This window comes from Chiloscyllium plagiosum, chromosome 5, assembly GCF_004010195.1.
Source record: "Chiloscyllium plagiosum isolate BGI_BamShark_2017 chromosome 5, ASM401019v2, whole genome shotgun sequence".
NCBI lineage: Eukaryota > Metazoa > Chordata > Chondrichthyes > Orectolobiformes > Hemiscylliidae > Chiloscyllium > Chiloscyllium plagiosum.
Window position 1 is genome coordinate 97,869,359 of NC_057714.1, and position 16,794 is coordinate 97,886,152.

Here is a 16,794-nt window from a genome sequence, read left to right on the forward strand (position 1 = left end):
GTGGGTGGGCAGGGGGGTCGTTTGGTAGAGAAACTGAAGTGACCAATGTCATGCCAACAGTTCTCAATTAACAGATTGGAAGTAAAAGGCCAGAGGAAGGTGTCCAGGAGGGAATATGTTGAAGCTGGGCAAAGGGGTCTGTGGGACAGGTTGGTGCACAGGTGAAAATGACAGTTATGATGTTATGTTGTGCCGAATATTCATTCAGGTGGGGTTGCAGAGGGATCAAGTTGAGACCATTGAGTGCAGAAAGTTCTGTATCGCAGCAGACACTGAGGGATGGTAAATACCTGAGGTGAGGTTGGGAGAAGGGATGGAGTCAGGGGAGAGGAGGAAGGTTCTAGAGGGCCATGGATATCAGAAAATGCATCTTCCACACTTGGCATTAATCCTCTCTCAATTTTGTTTGAATCAAATAGATGATCCCTATTTCTTAACTTGGATTCATTTTACTTAATTATTCCATCTAGGACAGCCTTTTCATCCTAGGGATCAGTAGTGTAAATGTTTTGTCATTCCCCTTCAAGGCAGGAATATTTTTAGAGCCCAAGAAGCTTCCACGAGCAGTTATTATTAAGGCTTCATAGTTGAGCTTTGTATTTAACAATGGGGACTCAAAGTTCAGTGAAGTTGTTTAGATTCTCTCTCTTCTCCCTCCTCTTCTCTCTCTCCTCCCCCCACCCCACCCAAAGAGAGTAATCAATTGAGCTGAGATTTTGACAGCACATGTATAGCTGACAGGTGTAGATAGTGCTAAGAATTGCTCATATGTAACTATTGGCTTGGGATTGCGTTTGATATTACAGCAATGGAATTTGAATTTAAATTATGCCCAGTATACCAAAAACCTTTTGAATTAGATTGTATTGACAACACTGGACTAATGAGAGGGTGAGTGTTGTAGTCTAAAAGGAAGGACTTTTGAAATTAGTCAAAGTTAACTGCACATTGATGAAGGCACATGTCATTCGAAAAGGTTGTCAACACTCTAATCTCTCAAAGCACCATATATTAAAGATACCAATGAATTTTATACAAAGTTACGCATGTTTAGATGGCCCAGGGAGAAGTCAGAATTGGTGGGAAGCAGCAGACTTGGAAGTAAGATTCAGAAGACTGGAAGGGAGATGGCATAAGAAACTGTATGGACTTTGAGAAATTAATTTGTTATTGGAGCAGCATTTTAGAGTTGGGGTCAGGTAACTATTGGTTCTTGGGGGCTCTGGTTTGTTAATTCTTTAGTGTTTGTTGGGAATTTTTCTCTTAAACAGTCAAATCAGGGATTTTTCTTCCACATTTTAGCAGATTGAGGTAAGCTTTTCTGGATGTTTCCATTAGCTCAGAGGTTTGACTTGTGCGTCGTAACAATAGTTCGAAAGGATAAAAAGTGGGATGGGGGAGGGGACACAAGCTAAAGGTGTTCATAATTTGAAGATATTGAAAACTAAGTACAGAATGTTGTAAAATGCCTAGTCTGAAGATATGTTCCTCCAATTTGAGATTCACTGAAACACTGCAGCATAAGAGGACAAATGTGGGCATATTTCAGCTGTGAAGAGTCCTCCAGGCTCAATGTTAGCTTGCTGTCCCTCCATAGATGCTGCTGTCTGACCTGCTGTGATCTCCATTTGTTTTCAGTTATCATTCCACATTGTCATTTCTTTCAAGAACAAATGGGTAGAGATTGTAGAAAGCTGCAGCACAAGAGGTTTGGGATCAGAGTGCATGAATCTAAGTTTGCATGAGTTTCATGGTGAGCAGGGGAGGCAGATACAATTGTAGGCTCTTTAGTTAAAAAAGAATGGGATATAAAATAGGGAGGGAGGTTTTGCTGAAGTGAAGCTATATAAGGAGCTAGTCAGTCTCCGCTCAACTACTGTGAATGATCTTTGGCCCCTTTATCTGAGGAAAGCTTGACTGGTGGTGGAGACAGTCCAGAGAAGTTCACGAGGTAATAAAGGAAATTTGTAATGCATTTTGTAATTTGGACTTGTAGTCATTAGAATTTCAGAGAATGAGAGGAGACAATATTGAAATAAGTTCCTGGGGCCCCACAATAAATATGGAGGTTACTTTGCCTTGGGATAGCCTGAGATTAGAGGGCATAATCTCAAAGCGATTGCCCAGATAGGAGGCGAATTTCTTGAGGGTAGTCGGTCTGTTGAATTCTTTACTGCAAATGACTGTTGAGGCTGTCTTTTAAGTACATTTAAGATAATTCAGACTTTTTTAAATCAGTAAGAGAATATAGGATTTGGGGAAATAGCAGAAAAGTGGAGTTGAAGATTATCAGAACAGCCTTGATCTCATTGGATGATGGAGCAGTATCAGTGGACTGCAAGGATCTGCTCAATGTCTTATCGTCAGTAATAGCTACCATAAGTGCTTATCACTGATTTGTTTTGGAGTTTTCAGTTTATTTTACTGAGCTGTTTTCCCCAAAAGATAACATTTGGATTGTGTTCATTTTTGTTTAGATATCTAGTTAATTGGTCCATTGTATTCAGTGTCTCATACAAAAATCAAATAGGCTGGAACAAATAAATTGTGACCAATGGGTTAGTTGAAGGACCCTCTACTCGATATCATATGCTCCTCAGTGTTTGAGAGCTTTTGAATAAATGTAGACATAGGATAAAGCTGTTTTTTAAAATAGTTGAAGGGTTAGAAATCCATAGGCAGATCTAACAATTAGCCAAAACAGTGAGTTGAAAGCTTTTTTTAAGCAGTGTGGGGGCATGCATTGTGAAAGAATGTGTTGAAATTTGACGAGTGGGTGTAAGATTATTAAAGTTGTACTGCTTTGTTTGACAGGGTTTGAGACCAATGGTGATGCTGAAAAGTCATTTCAAAGTCCATCACAGGAGCCCTCTTTGACAGTTCCTTCTGCTGAACAATCAGACTTGGATGCTGTAACACTCCAATGCTCTGACTCCTTCTACTCAGAATATGAGACCATACATGGAACCAGGCAGGGAGGTAAATAAAGCAGTAATAATCAAATTGATTCCTGTGCTCATGTTTATTTTAGCAGGTATTATGTTATGTTCTTTGACTTTCTCATAGGGGCATGTTTAGTTGCAGTGTTTGCCAGTTGTAATGGGCAGTGGATTTGAGATTAGACAGCACCTCTGAATTTGTCAACTTTGGTAGCATTAGCTCCATGATATCCTTAGCACTTTATTAGATGAGGCGGAGCTTAAATTTCTTGTCTGGTTAGCCTAAATTAACCTCTTGGAAAGACTAGGTGCTGTAAATAGTGTGATCATTGTTTCAACATGGATGTGTTGGTGCATTTCAACTGTCTTTTTGAATTTGTACAACTTGCTCTCTAACTCTTAACTGCTTCAGGGTCAAACTAATTAGATTTAATTCTGGTGTCATACTATTCGAATTGAATCTGTTATGAAGATGAGTGTACCTTTTGAGTGACAAGCAGCAGAACTACCAGATAGCACTGTTCTCAATAAGGCAACTATGTATGTAACATTGGGTTGAACAACTAGTTTGTTGCTTGAAGACAAACAACACCAAGGAATAGACTATGTCTATTTATCCATGCCTCATGATTTTATAAACCTCTGCCCCCCCCAGCCTGTGCTCCATGGAAAACCTTCCGAGCCTATTCAACCTCTCAAATCCTCCAACCCTGGCAACATTTTTGTAAATCTTTTCTGAACCCTTTCAAGCTTCACAACATCTTTCCCATAGTAAGGAGACCAGAATTGCATGCAATATTCCAACAGTGGCCTAACCATTATCCTGTACAGCTGCAACATGACCTTCCAACTCCTGTACTCAATACTCTGACCAATAAAGGAAAGCATACCAAACGCTGCCTTCGCTATCCAATCTGCCTGCAACTCCACTTTCAAGGAGCTAGGAACCTGCACTCCAAGGTCTCTTTGTTCAGCAACACTCCCTAGGACCTTACCATTAAGTGTATTCATCCTGCTAAGATTTGCTTTCCCAAAAATGCAGCGCCTCGCATTTATCTGAACTAAACTCCATCTGTCACTACTCAGCCCACTGGCCCATTAATTATTCCGTTATACTTTAAGAAATTTTTACTTTAGTCCTTGGCCACTTACATTTTTACAGATTACTGCACAGGATAAATCTTGTGTTGCTAGCATTAAATTTAGTAGGAGGGTTTATCCTGTGGCATAACAAATACAGCATAATTTTCAACATTTGAGGCAATCATTTGAGTCTTGGTGAGGTTTAAATCCAAAAATAAATCCTGCTGTGTTTTGTTTATTGGCTTTGCCTTCGTGCTGCTTAATTCATAAGTGAAAGGTTAATGCACAGCAGCCTGTTTCAGGTATTCAGTTTCCATGCAAATGGAAAAATTCAACGTCAGTGGGTAAGTAGTCTGGATTCTTCGGCTCTAATCTACTGAGTTTGTTTAAATATCAAGTTAGTGATGGATTCATCCATTGCTTTGACAGATGGGCCTTCAAAACTGCTTTGAACTCCCCATAACTTCTCTCATCTAAATTATTGACACTGTGTTGGAGCTGATTTTCCCCCAATTCTAGGAGCAGTAATTAATATTTTGAGCTGTTGCATTGTTTTGGAGCTTTGGGGAGGGGGTGGAAGCCTACAAAACAAAGGCACTTTAAAAAGGTGGAAGAGACCAAGGTAGTGCCCACATGGTAAGTGGATCAAATGGAGAAATAAATCTGCACAGCTGTCTGACCCCGTCGTAATCTGCACAGCTAACTGCCTCTGCTGTTTGGTTTCAAGTGTACCTTTTTTAGGAGTTTATAAGACTTTGTAAGGGGTATGGATAGAGTAAATAGACAAGGTCTTTTCCCTGGGGTGGGGAGTCCAGAACTAGAGGGCAGAGATTTAGGGTGAGAAGGGGAAAGATATAAAAGGGACCTAAGGGGCAGCTTCATGCAGAGGACAGTGTGCATGGAATGAGCTGTCAGAGGAAGTGGTGGAGGCTAGTACAATTAAACACTTTAAAAGGCATTTGGATATAGGCCAAGTGCTGGCAAATGGGACGAGATTAATTTAGGATATTTGGTCAGCACGGGCAAGTTGGACCAAAGGGTCTGTTTCTGTGCTGTACAAATGACTTGATATTCTTCACTTCCCCTTCCCTAAGGTGGGGAGAGCAGTATTGAATTTTAAAGATTTATGCATCACAGGAGGAAAGCAAACTGTCCCAATTTTGGAGAGTGGCTATTGGCCTCAGGCTGTTCACATGCAGAGTTATGGATGTTTGCCACTGTGCAGTGTTGTGGTCAGTTTGTGCCATTCAAAAGATGCACTGTGGCAACTAACTTGAGCTTCTTTCTACAACAGCTCCTTAAGGGTGTCACTTAGGACAATGGTAGCAGATGCACCCGAATGCTAACTCCAATTTGTTTCCAAACCCCCCACCATATCCTGACTTGTAACTATATTGCTGCTCTTCAAATTGCTGAATCAAAATCCTGGAACTATTTCCTAGCATCACTGTAGGTTTACCTAATCGCAAGGTGCCACACTCTTGATGACAAGTAGCTGACCTAATACTTGAATTTTTTTTAAATGCCTTATTTGGAAGGTCTGTCAGTTACTAGTTGCTACACTGGATTTTCTGTCAGGATTTAAGCTTGTAAATTGGGTTTGTCCAGTTTGGTTTTCATTAGTGACAAGAAGGTAAATGATGGAACATATGACTCAATAAATGGCACCATATCAGAATGAAGACTATTTACAAGTATACTATGCAAAGAAACTAACACATTAAATGTTGGCTTGTAGGAGGTGATCAGACTCTTTTGGAACAGGAAACAGTTGGTCAAGAAGACCTTCGAGAGCTGCTGAAAAAGACACTGGAGTTCTGTTTGTCTCGGTGAGACCTGAATTGTACTTCATGAATATTTGGCTTTGGCCATAACTGCTGTGTTGAAGTAATTCTAATGTTGCACATTTCCCCACTGACTCTAAAAACCATGCTTTCAGTATCTCATACTGAACCAAATCTATATGCAAAGCTTGAACGAAAAACCTTAACAAGAAAGCAACTTGTTGATTTTAAACATTGAAAGTCCAACATATTGGGGTCCATTGTTTAGATGAGTAAACGAGGATTGATCGTGCAGGTGTCTGATTAATGACTGTCAAGATGTTTACCTGTGCACTGCAGAGCTATTTGCTTTCCCCTCTACTTTAGGTAAGGGGTGGTAATGTCCTTGCTAAATTAGAGATGACCACAACCCAGATTAAGTGGTTTTACCTTAAGTGAGACCCAATGTTAGGGCTAATGGTGGGACCAGCTAATTTTTGTTAATGGTATGTTAAAACTAGAACCTCCGGACAATGGCTGCTTGCAGGCTGTGGATTTTTGAAATGTTTTCAGAAGTGCCTTTTAAACACTAGGTGGACAACCAGAAATTAACACTTTCTTTAACTTGTTACTGATGATAAAAATGCAGAGGTTCTTTGAGACCCAGTGCAGGACCAGCAGGCTTAGAGAAATGACTAGGACCTCCACTTGGGCAAATCACTACAAATATTTAGGCATATAATTCCTTAACACATTTCTTAGTTTGCGTTCTTCAATATAACTTCGAATTGAACTAAATTGATCTTCTGATGGCTTAGATTAAATTGTAATTTATTTTTTTTTTGTTTTTGCAGAGAAAATCTGGCCACTGATATGTACCTGGTTTCCCAAATGGATAGTGACCAGTATGTGCCAATACTGACTGTGGCAAATCTTGACCATGTGAAGAAGCTGAGCACAGATGTGGATTTGATTATTGATGTTCTGAGATGTAAGTTTGTTGCATTTTAATATAAAAGTGATATTTTGAAAAGAATTATTACTGAAAATATCCTGTCACTTATTTTAGCATTGCCTTTGGTCCAAGTGGATGACAAAGGAGAGAAAGTCAGGCCAAATCAAAACCGCTGCATTGTAATTTTACGTGAAGTACCAGAGTCCACTCCCGTTGAGGTATGAAACATTTCCAACTTAACTTAAAGATTGGTGACAAGTAATATAGGTAGTTCTTAAACGCGATAGCCTCATTCTTGTGCAACCCTGGATTATAGCAAAATCATGCTTTAGAAACAGCAGAGTGTTGATGTTGTAATCCGTGTTATAGCCAATGTTTTTCAAGCTGGTTTAGAAAGTGTCCCCAATTTGTCAGTCAGCGTTAGTGAATTTGTTAACAAACTGTGCATTATAGCATAATGACCTGTACATATAGTCAATCAATGGCAATCCTGCAATTAGTCTATTATCTGGTACAATAACTGACCAGGTCCAGCAAATTGTCACAAGCTGACCAAGTTCAGCACCATAACCAGTGTGCAGGAGCTTAAACTGAGGTATTCTAAACCCCACAATGCTGACTTCTTGCCAGATTCATAAAAGGAATCCAGGATCACTGTTAAGCATGTGTATTTGCTGCAGGGCAAACACAACTCAGTTTTTGAAACTTATATCTGGGGAGGTCGAGCGTGCAGGGAATAGAGAATAACTGGTTTCATCAGATTGGCAAATACTTTCTTTCAAGTAGGAAGAGCTACTTCTACTTGAGATGGCATCAACAGTGATCAACAGCTGATGCATCAACAGTTTGTAACTCTGTAGCCAACCCCAGTTGTTCGATGTCGAATTGGCGTTAAGCTTGAGATTTGGTGATTGGTACTTCGGTTAGATTTTTTTACCTAAAGTTTTTTTTCTCCTTTTTTTGCCAGCATTGGATAAATTTATGACTAGCTTAAAAGGACTTTTGCAGTTTGGAGATTTTCTATCTGCATGAAATATGTGCCAACTAACTTTTTTTTCTTAGGAAGTAGAAGCACTCTTCAAAGGAGAAAGTTTCCCGAAGTTCATGAGTTGTGAATTTGCCTACAATGACAACTGGTTCATTACCTTTGAATCAGAGGCTGATGCACAACAGGTAAGAACATAGAGTAAGATTTTCTTCAGTGATTCATTTTTAGTTGTATGTTACTGCAAACTTCTATTACAGCAATATTTTGAAGTTGATTTGTTTCATACCTGTCTGACTTCCTCTTCTGGGGTCTACATCAAAAGCGCCAGATTAAAGAGTGTCATATGCTCTGCGAACAGCATGGAATCCAGTTGTTATTTCATGTAAATTCAATTAAACATTAAAAAGAACTTGCTAATTCAAATAAGCTAGACAGTGTCTGAAAATGTAAGGTAAGTGCAGTAGATGGTGCTCCGTCAACTGACAGATGAAAGATACTTTGCCCTGTGTGAAATTTAATGTCTGACCAGACAATGGTCAATGTTAACTTTAGGGTATTTTGTGATATATTGTCAACTTCATGACATAAGTACTCAGTATATGCAAAAAGAAAATTGTATGAGAATTGCCCAAGTCTCCACTACTTAAATCTTCGAGTTATAAAGCCCTTTGAGTTTCTCTGAGCAGTATTAAACCAGAGTTAGTTTGTAAACAGTGTGATGTATTATTTGAAATAACAAGCATCTTTTTTTTTGGTAATTTGTCTAATGTTCTGAAATTCCAATTTGAATATTTATAGCATGAAATTTAGCAGCTTGGGAATTGAGTTATGACTGAGAATCAATGGAAGATCCTATTTTGAATTAGTGGTGGGTGGAGTGAATCATTGTGATGCCAATCAAGCAGCCACCTTTATCTTGGATGGTATCAGTGTGATGGAGCTGCACGTGTCTGGGCAAGTGAGGTATTTCATCACACTCCTGACTTGTGCCTTCTGCCCTTTGGGGAGGGTTGCTAAAGGATTCCTAGCCTCTGATCTGCTCCCAGAGTTGAAGAATATTTAGGGTTTGCAGAGTTTGTTATGAACGAAGTCTAACATCTGAACCTTTTTAATCTCTTCAGCAAAAGTTCTGATTAAGACATTTTGACAAGATTTTTTAAGTGTAGTTGATGGCAAACCTCTTGTCTTGGCATATATAGTCAAAACTGAATTGAATATTTTTGTAAGACACATTCTGTGTACCATTCTTTACTGAAGGAGAATGAGACTAATTGTGCAGAAGCTGCATTACAGTAATTTCTCAAGCTCCTCTTCAAGTACCTTTTGAAACCTGCAACCTCAACTATGTAGACTGCTGAGTAGCAGACACCTAGGATGCACCCCCACCTGCATGTGCCCTTCCAAGTAACTCACCATCCTGACTTAAATTGTGCTTAAATGCCATTGGTCAGTTGGGGGTTTTCCTTGAGTAGGCAAAACTAGACAGTATGATCTGCATTAGGTTATCACCACCTCTAGCTTGGGCATTTTAATGTTAGCCTTTCTTTTAGTGTTCCAGGAATAACTTGAGGATTGAATTGCCATACTCCAGTGATCGATGCATTAAAATGCTGTTTTTGTTATCTGTTTTGCATTTACAATTACCATATTTCAAGATCTAATTGGTGAGGCTAACATGTCAAACTCTTAGTGGAGCAGCATTCCTACAGTTAGTTGCTGACCTTTTTAGCCTATAGATATACATACACTTGTGTCATCTTATCCTGAAAAACAATGTGCCAGATTTAGTGTTACAATGGGAATGGCTACTTTACTACCATCTAACTTAACATTTATTTTGGTCAGGCTTACAGATATCTTCGGGAAGAAGTTAAAACCTTCCAGGGTAAGCCTATAAAGGTAAGAATTGAGTAAAGTTAATGCTGATTCTTTCGTAATTCTGTTCTTTCGTGGGGTAAGTATTAAGTTGGTGTTTTTTTTTATTGCAGGCAAGGATTAAAGCAAAGCCAATGGCTATCAACACTTTTCTACCAAAGAATGGTTACAGACCTCTTGACATGAACCTATACACTCAGCAGAGGTACACATCATTTTATGTGCCTCCAATATACAGTCCCCAACAGCAATTTCCACTTTATAGCCTTCTTACTCCTCAGTCCTGGTCAACAACGCACAGCTATCTGGATCCTACTTTGGTAAGTCAATACACAATCCACCTTTTGTGGTAATAGTATGATGGTGTTATTAACTTGTCTGATTTCAATAATCTATTCTACTTCAAGTTTCAGAAACTACAATGAATAATTATTTTCAAAATGGTCCACTTTCTGCATTTAGAAACTATTTGTTCAAATTTTTAAGAAAAGCAATGGAGAGAACTACTTAGACTTGTACACTACCTGTCTTTTTTTAAAAAAAAAAAAAAAATTTTGAAAGGTGAGTTTGGAACCAATTATCCATAAAGCTGCTTGTGTTGCTTTTTCTGTATGAGTTTTTGAAAAAAGTTGTTTACTCCTTGGCTTCGCGTTCTTATGCTGCTATTTGCTAGCTGAAGACACAGGCAGACATTTTGTTTCTAGGTGGCCATCATCCAAAAGTTTATTAATTCAGCTCTGAATCAGGCACAGGCAATATATGGATGACTCATTCTAAAGGAGGGGCAGAAGCACATACTGAGTCTTTCCATTTGTTTGTTTGACATGGAGTCCTTTGGGAGGGAAACTGATGAAACGTTCATCTCAAAACCAAACACCAGTATTCTCGTTGCCACATATTTAGGCTAAGCTCGGGCAGTTTTCATTGCCAGGAATGGGAGTCTAACCCAAGTAACTGTTTTGCTGCTTTCCATATTTGGGAATCTTGGTCCTGTTCAATTTATTAATGCAGTTAATTGGCTCACCAGTAGTGATCTGGAAATTTCAGCTTGTATTGACAGCTACCAGATTGTGTTTGAGAAAAGAACTTGTACTATCAGTGTTAGTTGAAGATTGTCTATCAAGAACTATCAACGTTACACCAAGATATATGTTGCATTGGAAATCAAAACTCAGTTTCTTAAATATAGAACAGTTTCAAGTTCATCAAGTAATGGAACTCGAGTCCTGATGAAGGATTATGTCTAACACACTGATTCTCCTTACTCCTCATGCTGTTTGACTTGTGCTTTTTCCAGTGCCACACTTTATCGACTTGTCCAGCATCTGCTGTTCTCACCTATCTCCAAACAATAAACATAGCATGGGTTAGAGGCTCTTAGATTCAAGGAAGTTTTTATTTCTGTTGAGATTGAGAGACTTAAGTTGCTTAAAACCCATGATGTCGTTGGCTTTGTAGGGAGTACACAAACGAAGGAACATCTGAAATGTAGTAGACTTAGGCCATTTGGCAAAGCAGATTCAAGGGGCCATTCAGTAAGATCATGGTTGATCTATTTGACGTGAATAGTTCCATATTCACATTTATACCTGATAACCCTTACCTCTGCCTAACAATCTGTCCACCCCTTCAATATATAACTGTGTGCCTCCCATAGATGCCTGAGATGGAGTATTCTGTAGTTGCGCAATCCCAGGAGAATTTTACTTTTCCATCCTGAAAAGGGTGACCTCTAACTTCAAGAACTGTCTTTGATTGATCTGAGAGGAAACCTCTCCTCTTCCATGTTCACTTTGTCTAGACCATCCTGGATCTTTACCTTCAGTTAAGCTAACTCTCACTTCTGAATTCAGTGAAGAGCCCTGCCTGAAGTTGGTCAGCTAACAGAGTTGGTTGATATTTCTGTAAATGTTTCATCTCCTGACTAGGTGATATGTTCAGTTCAAGGTTTGCATAGAGCTTTGTAGCTCAGGTCCCAATTGCTGTGGGTGATTTTGACAAGTTGGGAAGTTGATTTGCAGAAGTTTTGCCCCCTGTCGAGATGACATCTTCAGTGCTTTGAAACCTTCTGTGGAGCACTGCTGTACTAGTGTTCCGGAATTTATTTGGTTCAGTTCCTGCTGCTTCGGGTTGCTAGTTCTGGTTGTTCGTTATAGTGGCCGGCATATTGGGTCTGGGTCTGTTTTTTTATCTGAGTCGATGGATGCTTGCCAAGCTTCGCAATTCTGTCCTTTGTTTGGCTTGTCCTATGATTGTGTTGTCCCACTCAGATTTGTGGTCCTTGTCACCTGTGTATGTGGTGTTTAGTGGCTACTTGGCATTGGTGGATGCGGATAACTAGTTGTCGGCCTGTTTTGTCTTAATATTTTCTGTGGTCTTCGCACAGAATTTGGTAAATTGCATTGTGTTGTACCTGATGGGTACAGAGTTTTGTGTTCTGATGTGTTGTCTGAGCTTGGCTGTCGGTTTATGGGCTGTCGTGAATCTGACCACTTGGAATCCATTATGGGCAAAGATTTTGTATAGGTGTACCTCGAATTTTTGAATTCTGGGATGTTGTGGTATAGCTTGTTTAAATAGTATCTTGACACAGCTGTTTGTGGATATTGGGTGGCTCCTGATGTAGTTGAGAAACTGGTCTGTCCGCACAGTCTTTAGTGTACAAGCAAATTTAATGGGATGCTCATGGGCTCACTGCCAAAGTAGTAATGCAAAGACTAGAAAGCGTAGCCCTCCACCAGATCCAGCCCAAACTATGGATCAGGTGTGTTGACAATACCTTTGTTATAGTTAAACTAGCCAGTTTAGAAAAACAACACCACCTTTTAATGGCATATTAACTAGGATCAAGTTCACCAAAGAGACCAGCAGCTCGCATTTTTAGGTGTTTTGGTAGAAAGAACGAATAAGTGAATTCTTTACCAGAGTGTAGAGGCGCTATACAGACCAGATTGTCAATCATAATAGTAGCCACTCCAACATCCACAAAGAGAGCTATGTCAAGACTGTTTGTTTTTAAGCAAGCTATAAAACACTGCAACACCCCAGAGCTCCACAAGAGGAACACCTATACAAAGTCTTTGCTAATAATGTGTACCATTTACAGCTTCATCAGATGTTTGGTGTACAAACAATGCTGAGAAGGCACTGTGGCCCCCTCCCCCAAACCTTCTGACCACCTCAGCCTATATTAGAAACTTCTCCGAATTGACTACAAGACTCCTGTGCCCTTTGGAAATAAAGACAGCACAAACCAACAACTGCACTTGGCCAGCTACTATCCAAAAGACCCAGTCTCTACAGTATGAAGGATTAATGTGATGTACAAAATACCATGCAGCAACTGCAGGAAATAGTGCATATGACAAACGGGTAGGAAACTAGTCACAACAATACAAGGGCATCAGCTTGCAACAAAACAAAAAAATACAACCAGTCACAATAGACAAGAGGTGCAGGAGTAGGCCATTCTGCCCTTTTTGAGCCTGCACCACCATTCAATATGATCATGGCTGATCATCCTTAATCAGTATCCTGTTCCTGCCTTATCTCCATAACCCTTGATTCCACTATCCTTGAGACCTCTATCCAACTCTTTCTTAAATGAATCCAGAGACTGGGCCTCCACTGCCCTCTGGGGCAGAGCATTCCACACAGCCACCATTCTCTGGGTGAAGAAGTTTCTCCTCATCTCTGTCCTAAATGGTCTCCCCCTTATTTTTAAGCTGTGTCCTCTGGTTCGGCACTCACCCATCAGCGGAAACCTATTTCCTGCCTCCAGTGTCCAATTCTTTAATAAGCTTATGTCTCAATCAGATCCCCTCAGTCTTCTAAACTCCAAGGGTATACAAGCCCAGTCGCTCCAGTCTTTCAGCGTAAGGTAATCCCACCATTCCAGGAATTGACCTCATGAACCTACGCTGCACTCCCTCAATAGCCAGAATGTCTTTCCTCAAATTTGGAGATCAGAACTGCACACAATACTCCAGGTGTGATCTCACCAGGGCCCTGTACAGCTGCAGAAGAACCTCTTTGCTTCTAAACTCAATCCCTTTTGTTATGAAGGCCAGCATGCTATTAGCCTTCTTTACTACCTGCTGTACCTGCATGCTTACCTTCATTGACTGGTGTACAAGAACACCCAGATCTCTCTGTACTGCCCCTTTAACTAAATTATTCCATTTAGGTAGTAATCTGCCTTCCTGTTCTTGCCACCAAAGTGGATAACCATACATTTATCCACATTAAACTGCACCTGCCATGCATCTGACCACTCACCTAACCTGTCCAGGTCACCCTGTAATCTCCTAAACATCCTCCTCTCATTTCACCCTGCCATCCAGCTTAGTATCATCAGCAAATTTGCTAATGTTATTACTAATATCATTAATATATATTGTAAAAAGCTGCGGTCCCAGCACTGATCCCTGCGGTACCCCACTGGTCACTGCCTGCCATTCTAAAATGGAGCTGTTTATCACTACTTTGTTTCCTATCAGCCAACCAACTTTCAATCCAAGTTGGTACTTAGCCCCCAATACCATGCACCCTAAATTTGCTAACTAACCTATGTGTGACTTTATCAAAAGCTTTCTGAAAGTCCAGGTACACTACATCTACTGGATTTCCCTCGTCCATCTTCAGAGTTGCATCCTCAAAAAATTCCAGAATCCCTGCTAAGGTATTGCACCATTGAACTTTGGCCAGCTCCTCCCTCATAGCTCCATAGTTCCCTTTATTCAACAGAAATATTGTCACTTCCGATTGTACCCTCTCCCTCTCAAATTGCAGATTGAAGCTTATTGTATTATGGTCACTACTTCCCAATGGCTCCTTCACTTTGAGGTGCCTGATCAATTCTGGTTCGTTGCACAGTACCAGATTCCAGAATTGCCTTCTCCCTGGTAGGCTCCAGCACCAGCTGTTCTAAGAATCCATCTGAGGCACACCACAAAGTCTCTTTCGTGAGGTCCAATACCATCCTGATTCTCCCAGACTACCTGCATTTGGAAATCCCCCATAACAACTGTAGACTGAATATCATCCCTTACCAATATGGCCACCCAACCCCCTCTGCCCGTCAGTCTGTCCTTACGAAAACACGTGTAGCCTTGAATATTCATTTCCCAGGCCCTGTCCACTTGTAGCCACGTCTGTTATCCCCACAATATCGTATCTGCCAATTTCCAAAAGAGCCTCAAGCTCATCCATCTTATTTCTAATGCTTCGTGCATTAGTCCTCCCTCATCAATGCACACTGATGGTGAAGGACACCAATTCAACTGGGACAACATTATGATACTGGGGCGTTGAAAACTAAGACAAACTCTGGCATTCCTGGAGGCCTGATATTCAAACATTGGGTCTGCAAATATTGAAATAGACTCCATCAACAGACCACCGCAGTGCAAAACCAGAAATAGAACCGCCTGCCTTAACTGACAGAACTGTATAAATTCTGGGCAGGTAACAACAGTGCTTCATCCTGAGATTACACAGCACTGAAGATGTTACCCAGTGAGAAGAAATCCTTGCAGAAAGACCAACCAGCTCAGCGAGCTGGCCAACAACTACATCCACCAGCAGAGTCCAACCTCTTCAGGCAGTCTGCTCCCTTCTGGATATTGGAGTGTGCTGTCTCCAATGCATCTGCTTAGATTCTTGAGACCAAAACTGCACCAAAATTTTCAATGTGACCTCTACGTTCACAACTGAAGCATGGCAACCTTACTTTTAATGTTGGGTTTCTCTAGTAATGAGTAATTAGCTACCTAAAATGTAACGTGCCTGCATACAGCTTTTCATGACTATTGCACTGAACTTCTAAATCCCCATTATGGAATTCTGCAGGCGTTCTCTATTCTGTGCCAAAGTGAACTACTTCACACTTGTCTCTTCCAGTCTGGCAGCATCTGAGCGCTTCCATCAATTTCTGTTTTTGCTAATTTACAGCATTTGTAGTTCTTTTTATGTTTGTTGCGTGAGTCAGTGTTTATTTATAGACTTGTGGGCAAAATGTTGACGTGCTGTTAAATTGTCTTGCCATTTGTGTGCTTAAATTGAAGGTCCAGATTTAGTTCAATGCATTTGCAGTTAGGCATACTCAAATGGAATTCTTAATCTTTCTGAAAGGTCATGCTTGTCAGCCTTAGAACTGTTGCTTTTTCCTTGAACAACCTTTTCTGCATTGAGACTAATTTTGTTCTTTTATATTACTTTTTTGGATTTTCTGAAGTATTTCTGTAGCCATTGTTGTTAAAACCTGTTTTAGTTTACTACTTATGCAGCACTATTGGATTTTTATTTGCCTTACCATCTCTTATTAGGGTGAAACATTTGCTTTATTGTCTGTTAGAATTGCTTAGGCTATTTTCTCTCCTGGAGAGAGGAGACAATAGGAAAACTAGGATGGGCCTGAATAAGGGATCACTAATGCCAGAACTATTGGGGTAAAATTCTGAAGAGGTTTATTGAAGTATGTTTAGGGTGGGGTGTGTGCTATCTCCAGGAAGAAATGTGCAGTGTTTCCATTCTGAGCCTATTGGTTATTAAGTATTTGAGTACAGTAAAAGCTGGTTTTGTTTGGAACATCCCAAGCAGTGTTTTGGGGTTAATGGGATATTATACTTGTTTGTCTTTATTTTTTTACAAAAAACAGATTTATTAATGTGAGTGGGAGACCAGTTCACTAAAATGGAAACAAGGTGAACTATCAAGCCAGATATCCAATCTGTAATCTGATTTCTCTGGTAATATCAACTGGGTTCATAGCACTTTTATCTTCTCCATAGCTGAAAATATGTAAACTACAGTGGAAGCATGTTTGGTAATTCAGTCTGTCAAATCATGCTGCTTGAACAAGTGCCAAGAAATTGGAGAATCCTGCTGCATCCACAAGGGATCTGACTTTAAAAGTTCATAAAATCAGGAGGAGCATATATAAAATCAATAGTGAAAGTCATTTCCCTCGAGTAGTGGAGTTTGAAACTAGAGGGCATATTTAAGGTGAGATTCATTTATGAACACGACAGAAGAGGCCCTTCAGCCCATTGAGTTTGCACTGACCTAACTACCACTAAGTGCACAAATCCCACTTTCCTGCACTTGTTCCATATTCTTGAACGCGATGATACTTGAAGTACTCATCCAGGTTTTTAAAGGCAAGGCTTCCAGCTTCCATTATCTTCCCAG

The 16,794-nt window shown here is 40.1% G+C and overlaps 1 protein-coding gene across 2 annotated transcripts in view; it reads left to right on the forward strand.

The window, feature by feature from the left end:
- Positions 1-16,794, forward strand: part of larp4b (La ribonucleoprotein 4B) — a 107,902-nt gene that overhangs the window by 32,342 nt on the left and 58,766 nt on the right. For both annotated transcript variants that reach the window (XM_043690677.1, XM_043690678.1), the window contains exons 3-9: positions 2,815-2,979; positions 5,761-5,851; positions 6,640-6,776; positions 6,855-6,958; positions 7,803-7,913; positions 9,574-9,627; positions 9,717-9,923. In XM_043690677.1, coding sequence (XP_043546612.1) covers positions 2,815-2,979; positions 5,761-5,851; positions 6,640-6,776; positions 6,855-6,958; positions 7,803-7,913; positions 9,574-9,627; positions 9,717-9,923 — 869 coding nt within the window. The remainder of the gene's footprint in view (positions 1-2,814; positions 2,980-5,760; positions 5,852-6,639; positions 6,777-6,854; positions 6,959-7,802; positions 7,914-9,573; positions 9,628-9,716; positions 9,924-16,794) is intronic.